The sequence below is a fragment of the Lethenteron reissneri genome, chromosome 44 (assembly GCF_015708825.2).
Source record: "Lethenteron reissneri isolate LAM-NWPU_2019-01 chromosome 44, ASM1570882v1, whole genome shotgun sequence".
In the NCBI taxonomy this organism is placed as follows: Eukaryota; Metazoa; Chordata; class Hyperoartia; order Petromyzontiformes; family Petromyzontidae; genus Lethenteron; species Lethenteron reissneri.
Genome location: NC_083822.1, coordinates 13,350,145 through 13,361,307, shown reverse-complemented (window position 1 = coordinate 13,361,307; position 11,163 = coordinate 13,350,145). Strand labels below are relative to the sequence as shown.

General features: G+C 53.7%; 1 protein-coding gene across 1 annotated transcript; it reads left to right on the top strand.

Moving 5' to 3' along the window:
* Positions 1–682: 682 nt before the first annotated feature.
* On the top strand, positions 683–10,052 carry LOC133353475 (uncharacterized). The gene is made up of 6 exons (XM_061569753.1): positions 683–777; positions 2,143–3,406; positions 5,418–5,646; positions 6,208–6,367; positions 6,932–7,099; positions 7,691–10,052. Exons 3-6 carry the CDS (start codon positions 5,633–5,635, stop codon positions 8,378–8,380), a joined length of 1,032 nt encoding a protein of 343 aa, XP_061425737.1. The 5' UTR covers positions 683–777; positions 2,143–3,406; positions 5,418–5,632; the 3' UTR covers positions 8,381–10,052.
* Positions 10,053–11,163: the final 1,111 nt, after the last annotated feature.

The window sequence follows — 11,163 nt, the reverse complement described above, 5'->3', positions numbered from 1 at the left end:
CACCACCACCTGTGCCCCCCACTGCGCCACCTGAGACGAGTGGCCCATGCACCACCATCACGTGTGACCCCCACTGCGCCAACTGAGATGAGTGGCCCATGCACCACCACCACCTGTGCCCCCCACTGCGCCACCTGAGACGAGTGGCCCATGCACCACCACCACGAGTGCCCCCCACTGCGCCACCTGAGACGAGTGGCCCATGCACCACCACCACGTGTGACCCCCACTGCGCCACCTGAGACGAGTGGCCCATGCACCACCACCACGTGTGACCCCCACTGCGCCACCTGAGACGAGTGGCCCATGCACCACCACCACGTGTGACCCCCACTGCGCCACCTGAGACGAGTGGCCCATGCACCACCACCACCTGTGCCCCCCACTGCGCCACCTGAGACGAGTGGCCCATGCACCACCACCACGTGTGCCCCCCACTGCGCCAACTGAGACGAGTGGCCCATGCATCACCACCAGGTGTGGCCCCCCACTGCGCCAACTCCCCACCGCCTCCACCTGCACGGGCCTGGGCCGTGCCCCACCCCCCTCAGCAGTGACGCGTCACTGCTGAGCAACGCAGCAGCGTCACTGCTCGGAATCGTGGGTGAGGGGGGGTGAGGGGGGGTGAGGGCGTGACGCGGGGGGGTGATGGGGGGGTGACGCGGGGGGGGGGGGCCCAGGGGGGGACAAGGCGCGACCCCCACCACCACCACCTTGTGTCGTTGCTGCGTTCGGCGTCTCCACCTGGATCCTCCCTTGCGCTCTCCCCGCCGCTGGGTAAGAGACAGAAAGAGATACAAAGAGGGACAGACAGAGAGGGAGACAGAGAGACATACAGACAAACAGAGACAGAGGGACACAGAGACAGAGAGAGACATACATAGATGGAGACAGACAGAAAGAGATACAAAGAGGGACAGAGAGAGCTGCCTCTGTGGCACCGGTGCTTGGTGGTTGTGGTGGTGCTGGTCGTTGTGGTAGTGCTGGTGGTTGTGGTGGTGCTGGTCGTTGTGGTAGTGCTGGTCGTTGTGGTAGTGCTGGTGGTTGTGGTGGTGCTGGTCGTTGTGGTTGTGGTGGTGCTGGTCGTTGTGGTAGTGCTGGTGGTTGTGGTAGTGCTGGTGGTTGTGGTGGTGCTGGTAGTTGTGGTGGTGGTGTTTGTTGTGGTGCTGGTGGTTGTAGTGGTGGTGTTTTTTGTGGTGCTGGTGGTTGTGGTAGTGGTGATGGTGGTTGTGGTAGTGGTGGTAGTGGTAGTGCTGGTGGTTGTGGTGGTGGTTGTGGTGGTGCTGGTGGTGGTGTTTGTTGGGGTGCTGGTGGGTGGGGAGCAGTGGCGCAGTGGTTAGCGCGCTGTGCTTCGAACCCTGCCCACCCGAGTTAGATTCCCGCTCACGGCCATCAACAACGGTGACGATTATCTGAACCGAACGATTATCTGAACCGGTTCCTGGGCCTCCCCTAGGTCAACTCAGCCTCAAATGAGTACCTGGTGATGTGCATTAAAAACATCACCTCTGGTGAGACAAAGGCGGCCGGGCGTGGTGCTGGCCACCAACCCCCTCGTGTGCCGTGCGGGGCATCAATAGGTGCTGCTCGCTAACAGCACTTGCCCCAACAGCCTGTTAAGGCCACATGGGGGATGTTTGTCTTTTGATGGGGAGCGATGATTGGTGGCGCTGCGATTGGCACGCTGCACTCCGGGCCCAGAAACCCAAATTCAGCTCAGGGCCAGCGACGATTCGGTCTTCAACGAATGCCCGATGCGCTTTGTAAACATCAGCGTTGGAGTGACAAAGGCGGCCGGGCGTGGTGGTGGTGGTGGTGCGCGCTAATAGCACCCGTTCCAACAGACTGCTGCTCTCTGCACCGACAGTGTTCTATTTGAGCAGGCCAGGCCCACTGAGATGTGTGGCTCTGCTTGCCAGACGGCGCTCACAGATGAGAATAAGCAGCCGAGCGAAGCGGCTCATTGTGTCGGCCCGACACGTGGAGGGGGAAACCCCGGGGATCATTCGACGCGACCGCGGCGGACGGAACCCCCACGACCTCCTGCGGACCCGGCGAGGGCGATAACACCTCGCCGCCTCCACGCAGAGGCCCTCTGGCGTTCCCCACGATGACCTCATGTGACCCCCCCTCTGCCCCCAGGTCTCCTGCTCCTCCTGCTGCTCACACGCGAGAGGAGCCGATATCGGCGCTTGCACCCGTTGGGTGAGTTCATCCCAGTTGGTAGCGGTGTACACCACGCGGCGCTAGGGCCAGAGCCGAAACGTCGTAGGTCGGGGTGGGTGACTGAGGTGGTCCCTGCCACCGTAGTCACCCACGCTAATGTATTGAAGGTGGAGGGGTTACCAGCCCCTCGCACCCGTCCAGAGCCCCCGTTTAGCCACTGTGGTGGTCACAGACGCTGTCCACGACAGCGTTGCCGGTCCGGCACCGCGAGGAGGTAGGGGGTTGTTTTTGCCGCTGGCTAAAGCACAGCAGGGGGCACAGTAGGGGGCACAGGTGGTGCATCAGCCACTCATCTCGGTCATCTGAGTAAGTCGACCCGTGGCACCTGCTGGGTCTGCCCCGTGACCTCCTGCCAGCGGGCGCTCGACACTTCACGTGGCCTCAAGGTGCACATGGCCTGGCACAAGCGTCGTGGTGACGTCACCGCCACTTAGTGGCGAATGGCGATTGTTGTTGTTGTCGTGTGTGTGTAAGTATGTGTGTGTACGTGTGTGTAAGTTGAATCTATTTCGCACCGTACGTTGACAACCGTGCTAATCGGAGGTGCGGGGGAAGGACAGCAAACTAGACACAAACCACAACTATTACACCCCCATGTAGCTTTACTAGACTTGGGGCAAGTGCTCCAAGTCTAAGCAACCGTACAGCTACAAAGACAAAGATACCCCTATAGCCTCAACAAGACTGTAGGGGCAAGTGCTGTCAGCACACACGCCGAGCTGGACAAGAGCCCAGGAGCGCGCCGCTGCTCGTGATGAACTTGCCCTTGATGCTACTGCTGATGATGATGATGCTGCTGCTGATGATGCTGATGACGATTCTGCTGCTGCTGATACTGCTGCTGATGCTGCTGCTGATGACGATACTGTTTCTGCTGATACTGCTGCTGATGCTGCTGATGACGATACTGCTGCTGATGATGATGATGCTGCTGATGACGATACTGCTGCTGCTGATACTGCTGCTGATGATGCTGCTGATGATGATGACGCTGCGGGTGGTCTCCCTCCAATGGGGCGGTGGCGCTGAGTCACGTGGCTCGCAGCGCGCGCGCCCAGACTGGGGAATCCCCTCGCGCGGTGACGTCACTTCTCGGTCGCCCGCGGTGACGTCACTCAGCTCCGCCCCCTCCTCGTCGTCCATCGTTCCTCTTCAGTCGTCTCGAGCCTCCGCGCGCAAGGTGCAGCAGCTCTCTGACTCTGTCTCTCTGTGTGTCTGTCTGTGTCTATGTCTGTCTGTGTGTGTCTCTCTGTGTGTCTGTGTGTGTCTGTGTGTGTGTCTCTGTGTGTCTGTGTGTGTCTGTGTGTGTCTCTGTGTGTCTCTGTGTCTGTCTGTGTGTATGTCTGTCTCTCTGTGTCTCTGTGTGTCTGTCTGTGTCTCTGTCTGTGTGTGTGTATCTGTGTGTGTCTTTGTGTGTGTGTGTGTGCTCTGTGTCTGTACTTGCCCCTACAGTCTATTCAGGCTATACGGGGGATCTTTATCTTTGTGTGTCTGTGTCTCTGTCTGTGTGTCTGTCTCTGTGTCTTCCTCTCTGTGTGTCTCTCTCTCTCTCTGTGTGTCTCTCTCTGTCTGTCTCTGTCTCTCTCTGTCTCTCTGTCCACGTGTGTCCGTGTGTTTGCGCGTCTTTGTTTTGTTGTTTGTGTGTCGCGGTGGCTCGGAGATGTTCGATGCCTCGCCTGGTACGCGGGAGGTCGTGGGGTCGATCCCGACACTGACGACGCCTGCTGCTGCTGCTGTAGTCGGAGTTTGCGTCTCTCTCTCTGTCTCTGTCTCTCTGTCTCTGCGTCTCTCTGTCTCTCTGTATCTGTCTCTCTCTGTCTGTCTCTCTCTGTCTCTGCGTCTCTCTGTCTCTCTCTCCCCGTGGGTCCTCCCGGGTTTCCCCTCCACATTTGTAAACTGCGTTTCGATTATGTTGCTGCTATAAATGTCGACCCTGACAAGCCACTTCGTTGGGCTGTCGTCTGTGTCCAGATCGCTTCAGAAACATTGCTCATAGTTCAGTGGGCTTTGCCTGGTTAACAGAATAGTTTAGTTTTGTGTTCGTGTCTATGTGTGTGTCTTTGTGTGTGTGTGTCTATGTGTGTATCTGTCGATGTGTGTGTCTATGTGTGTCTATGTGTGTCTATGTGTGTGTGTGTCTATGTGTGTGTGTCTGTGTGTGTCTCAGTCTTTGTGTGTGTCTCAGTCTTTGTGTGTCTCAGTCTTTGTGTGTGTCTGTGTGTGTGTCTGTGTCTTTGTGTGTGTCTTTGTGTGTGTGTGTCTATGTGTGTGTCTGTGTGTGTGTCTATGTGTGTGTGTCTATGTGTGTGTGTCTATGTGTGTGTGTCTCTGTCTTTGTGTGTGTCTATGTGTGTGTGTGTGTCTATGTGTGTGTGTGTGTCTATGTGTGTGTGTCTGTGTGTGTCTCAGTCTTTGTGTGTGTCTATGTGTGTGTCTGTGTGTGTGTCTTTGTGTGTGTCTGTGTGTCTCTGTGTGTGTGTCTTTGTGTGTGTGTCTCTGTGTGTGTGTCTCTGTGTGTGTGTCTGTGTGTGTGTGTGTCTGTGTGTGTGTGTCTCTGTGTGTGTGTGTCTGTGTGTGTGTCTTTGTGTGTGTCTGTGTGTCTCTGTGTGTGTGTCTTTGTGTGTGTCTCTGTGTGTGTGTCTGTGTGTGTGTGTCTTTGTGTGTGTGTCTCTGTGTGTGTGTCTCTGTGTGTGTGTCTGTGTGTGTGTGTGTCTGTGTGTGTGTGTCTCTGTGTGTGTGTGTCTGTGTGTGTGTCTGTGTGTGTCCCTACAGCCTGCTAGAGGCTACACGGGGGACCTTCGTCTTTGTCGTGTGGGGAGCGGTGAGCGCTGCGGCACGAACCCGGAAAGCCGGTCCTGTACTTCCCCTAGGTCGATTCAGCCTTAAATGAGTACCTCGTGTGATGTGTGAACATCGCCACTGGGGAGACAAAGGCGGCCGGGCGTGGTGTTGTAGCCGAGAGGTTGAGATACTTGGAACCGCAAAGAATTCGGGGGTTGTTTGTCACATTTTTTGTTTACAATAAAAAAAAATTCTGTAACTAACACTCACTATGGGATACATGAGTAGCGCAGCTTAAACTATTTAAACTTTAAACAAACAAAACATTTAGATGATAGGCTTAACCAGACCTGGGAATTGCAGCCGATACCTTCACAATAAACCCCGTCCCTTCTCCCCCTCCACTCCAGCGTCTCCTGCACATTGAGCCTTGTGCTGTACAGCCTCTGGACAGCCTCTGTGGACGACAGCTCTGTGGACGACAGCTCTGTGGACAGCTTTCACACCGGGCAGGACGCGTATCCCGCAGCTCACCGTGGGACCGCGACGCGAGCCACTCAACGCTTGGAACGGAGCCCCGGCCCCGCGTATTGCCGATTGCAGTTTGCCCGAGGACTTCGACGAAATGGATTTTCAAAGGTAGAGGTCACACACCCGGCACTGACGCGGCGTGAGCGCGAGGAGCGAGTCTGTGTGTACGTATGCATGTGTAGGTAGCCACACCGTGGTCATCGGAGGTGGGGGTGGACAACAAACTAAACACAACGAGTATAACCTTGCCGCGTGATGCCACTAGCAGCAGTACGTTCAGCGGGGGCGCCGCGGTGGCTAGGAGACGTTAACTTCCTCGCCTGGTATGCAGGAGGCCATGGGTTCAATCCCGACCCTGTGTGGATTCTTCTCTGGGCCCTCTAGTTTTTCCCTCGACATATAGAATCAACGTCACGCGTTTAGAGTATTTGGCTGATGCTATACATTTCCACATGACGATAAGCCACTTTGTTGAGCTATCATTTGTCGCCAGGTCACTTCTACAAAAAGGTCTATATGGCTCAGTGGGTCTTGCCTTGGTAAAGTACAAAACAATGACAAGATCTGGCTTCCGGTTGCGGACAATTCCCTCTTGCCGGTGAAATTACTTGAACATTCGTGCTGCTCTGTGGCCCTCTCAGATGGAAGGTCCCTTCGTTGTCTTTGCAGGAGTCTGAAACAACAGAGGGCGCTGGAGGTGACGAACGACTACAGACGGCGCTTTGTCAGGTCTGCGAGCAAGTTCATCATGGTGGTCTACACCTATGGCCGGCAAGAAATTCAGAAGGGGAGGCTGAACAAACTAGACTTCCGCTCGTATCTCAATGAGGTGGGTAACAGAGAGGAATATGGGCGGCGCGGTAGAGAGATGTTATCTCCCTTGCCTGGTATGCAGGAGGTCGTGGGTTCGATCTTAATGATGCCTTTTGTATATTTGGAGTTTGCGTGTCTCTCTCCCCCTGGTCGCGTGGATTTCTCTCTGAGCTATTCGTTTTTTTCCCTCCATACTGAGAATCAACCTGCGTTTAAAGATGATTTGGCTGATATAATTTATCACGCGATGATAAGCCACTTCCTTAAGCTATCAATCGTGGTCAGGTCGCTTCTGAAAAATAACGAACAGCTCGGTGGACTTTACCTGGTAAAATAAAAATAGTAAATTTAAAAACGTCGTGTGTTTTAAGAGGTTATTAACCTTTGTCCAATAAGAAACCAGCAGTGATATCACAGCATAGGGCAGTGCATTGGCTATGTCCCTCCTGCCGGGGACTCAGTTCTCCCATTGCCTACGTGCAGTTCCATTGCCTACGTGAGGGGTTTACTGCGTCAAAGCAATTCTAGATCGTAGAGTGTGAAGTTTCATAACAATGTGTGCCGTGCGTGTGTGTATCAGATTGTTCACTGCATCTTCTTCCTGGGACAACTGCAGCAGCCGAGCGTGGACCCAGAGTGCATGTTCCCCAGCAAGCGGGCTCTGTCCGCGATGCGCTCACTCACGGCCTTCACCTCGTTCCGCTCGCACACTCCGAAGAGGATGCCGGGCTCCGTGCTCCTCCAGATGGTGAGAAACGGACCCCTCCGGGAAAAGGAGTTGTCGCTATTACGGCAAGAGACACACCTAGTGTCCCCTACAGTTGGTGGTGGCGAGATGTTATCTCCCTCACCTGGTTTGCAGGAGGTCGTGGATTCGATCCCGACCCTGACGCCTGCTGCTATATATTTGGAATTTGCATGTTCTCTCTCCCCGTGATCGTGTGGATTTTTCTCCAGGCGGGTTTCCCTCCACATTTAGAAACAACCTAAGCCACTTCATTCAGCTATAATTTCATTTGTGGCCAGGTCGCTTCTGAAAAAGAGCTAAATATCTCAGTGGGCTTTGCCTGGTAAAATAAACGATTGGCACGTAAAGCCACAAGGCATGATGTTAAGTTGATTGTATTAAGAACCCTTCACAGCATTCATTAGATGATCTTTGAAGGATATCTGGCTGATATGACTCCAAACAGTTTTGATATCAGCCAAAGTCACCTCATCCTAGGGGTCACCTGTGATTATTTCACCCAAAAATTTTATTTTGTGTTGCGGAGCTGAAGCTGCCCTATCTGGGCCTAGCGACGCCGAGTAACGCAGCGTGGCTCCTGTGCCCTGCCAGGTGGAGCAAATCGAGGGTTCTGACAGCCAGCAGGAGATCCTCAAGACACTGGCCTTGCTAGGCACCGACATGCTGGTGAACGATGGGGGCGGAGGTGGCGGTGAAGATGACGGTGGCGGTGACGGCAGCGGCGGCGTCGCTGTCCTCAACGACTTCTCGCCTGTCGGGGTGAAGTCTTTGGTCTACGGCGAGGGCTCAAGCGGCCGCTACGCGTGGGGCGCCTCTATAGGGAACCTTCGGCCCAACGCCGCTCGCGCCGCGCGGGCGCTGGGCCGCCTCTTCTACCTGAACCCCCTCGTGGTCGGCGCCATGTGCGGCACCCGGGGGGAGTCGTGTTTCCTGGTGTTCCACCGGGGCATCCGCTGCACGAGCTACACCTGTCACGTGGAAGGCGGCTGCGTGCGCTTCCGCCCAGATGCTACGATGGCTGCCGCACGTTATTGGACGGGGTTCACGCGCGGCGCGTTGTCGTGCGGGCGGTCGGTGGCGGGCGTGACAGGAGAGGATTGGGCGGTGTGCGAGGCGCTAAGAAACCTGCTGGCGCTGCCCGACGGCCAAGTCGGCGTGACGTGTCTGGGGAAGCCGTCGTCCAGGCAGGGAGAGACGGAGCTATCTCTCAACGCTCACGTGGGCAATGGTGCCGGTGACAATGGATCTCTTGTGCCCTTCGACCCATCCGCTCCGCTCTAGCCAGCGGTGTCACTCGCAAACGGAATCCGAATCTTTATCCTGGAGAAATCCGATGAGCTTCGCTGTCCATCGAATTTCTGAAGGAACAACTCGTTGGATTTCTCCGGGAAAAATTAAGATTCTACTTTCACCTAACATTGTTGTTTTAAGCTTTGTGTTATATGTCACGTATATAGTTAATATACTGTACCTAATATGATGTGATACTAAAACAATGTTGTTTTATATATAGCGTGATGATGCAGATGATCTTTATAAAGATTTTTCCGCATCTATTCATGCAATCGCAGACGGGCCATGAGGCAGCCAGCCATAAGTCTGCACTGTCTACTGCCCAAGCGGTTCTTACTAAACATATTCAGATGTTTTTAGCGACTTGATGTTTTATATTATGTATAAACACAAGGCCTGAATGCACACGTTGGATATGTAAGGTGCTGGTGTGTCAATGCATTTTAAATGTTTTAATGCATTTTGACCGTCAGTGCTCATCCTGTTGCAAATAATGTATCATATTTTGGTACTGGCAAAGGAGGTATAATTATAGATTCTTACCCCGAACCCTCATTACTTTGATAGTGCATTGTCTTTGAGCTGTACGCCTTTTGGCGTCCTCTGGTCGAGCCACAGATATTATCATAGTATGTGTTTTGTTTGCATTTTGACTGTAAGTATTGTGGTTAATGCAGACATGAATCCTTATAAAAAGGTTTCAGTTTTGTTGCCAGAATAAAGGGGGAAACCCCCATTTTTATAACGTAGAACTTCTGTGTTATAGTGCAACAGTCCGCACATCCGCATTTTCTATGCATTGTGTTGATGTTAATGCCTGCAACTATTGACCAGGAGTAACCCAACGGTAGGACGACGTGTGTTTGGTGGCGGGAGACGAGGGAGACACGGTCCGAGGTGTGACGATGTGCGATTGGCGGCCGGGAATGACGTGACAGGGATGAGGGGGGAGCTGTGTGTGACGGGAGGTGGAACGGAGTCGAACCCCTGACCTGTCTCGGCATGTTAGTGCGCTACACGAGTGTTGTTGCGGTAAAGCCTCTCTATCTGCGGGGGTATGTTCTTGAATACGCTCATGGACGCGGAATTGGCGCGTAGCGAGGGTTAGCCGTACCTGTGCGTGCATTATTGTATGGGGCGGCACCGGTGAAGGTTGTGGAGCGGTGTTCGTGTCGATTCCCCTTGCGTGTCTCGTAGTTGAATTGATACAAATTTAAATCCATAATGGAGGTTTTTTTTGGGTTAGATAATGTAAATATAAATGTCGCTAAACCTGTCACCACCCGGCACAGCCAGTTCGTAAGGTTTGTCAATTGACCACTTCAGTACACCGGTGTGTTGGAGAGTAAATCCACATTTACAATTTTACCATTTTTTTGTTATGGATAATATTGGTCGCGAAAAGCGACGTGTCAAATATTAAAATACTGCTTGCTGGGTGGTTCGTGCTTAAGTTTCAAATGCCGTGTTTATATCATTTTTATTTGTAAGGTTGTAGCTATTAAGGGTTTCCCCCCCCCCCTTGTCTCCCCCCAGTATGTGAGTTACCGCTCCCCGTCGCCATTTATCCCTTCCCATATAACCCCCCTCCCCCACCCCCCCATCGGCGACCCATCGTTCACCGGCCTCGCGTTGCAATAAAAATATGGGAACAAATGTTCGTGCGATGCATCCTGCGATTGAGTTTGTCAACTCTCAACTCTCGGGAAGTGTTCACGCCGCTTCTCTCGCCGCGTTCACGCGCGGTGTGCCCACGTGGTGTGCCCACGTGACCACTCGACTCGCGTTATAGCGAGTGAGCACGACTCGCTATAACGCGAGTATAGGAGCGCTACTGCAGTAGACTATAGGAGTGCTACTGGAGCGCTATTATCTACGCGTTATAGCGAGTATCGGTAATGCTGGGTGGGAGCTGCTTTGTCGAAGTGGTGGTTCTGAGCTTCGGAGGTCTTTTTCAGAAACCGGCCTGGCCACAAATGACAGCTCAACGAAATGGCTCCACCATCATGTGGAAATGTACTGCAGCCAAATACTTATAAAACGAATGTTTATAAATTCGGAGGGTAAACCCGGACGACCAAGAGAAAAATCCGCGTGACAACGGGGAAAGAGGCACGCAAACTTCAAATATACAGCGGCAGGCGTCGTCAGCGTCGGGATCGAACTCGAGGCCGACCGAAACTTAATTGCTGGTTTCGGCCGATAACGAAACCAGACCGAAAGTTAAAAATGTAACTTTTTTAACTTTCGGCCGAAACCGAAACTATTCCGAAAGAGGCAATTTGCCAACATTCTAAACCGAATTCCGGTGGGCCCAGGTGCGCCTGCAGAGCGGGCGAGGTCGTCATATACATATTCACTTTAAGATGTTTTTTGTTCATGTTTTTGTTTGTTGCGGTTGCACCCGATTCAAGAGCTAAATGGCTCACAGGGCTACACCTAATACATGAACTTGAACTTCTCGCTCGGGCACTGCCACCGAGGCGCCGCCCCGAGCGAGACGCGCCACCGCCGTCGTGGGCAGATGGCGCACACGCAGGGCGGACGGAGCGATGCGGAGTCGTTATCGTTGGCAGGGGAGCGAGGGGCGAGAGACTTTGACGATCGCTTGCTGATGATGATGCTGCTGCTGATGATGCTGCTGATGATGATGATCGCGCGCGCCGACGTCAGCTTTGACGCGCCTAGTCCAAATTGCATCCCACAATTCCGCGCGGCGTGGAAGTGAAACATCAATCGCGTGTTCGTTTTAAACCGCAGTTTTCGCGACC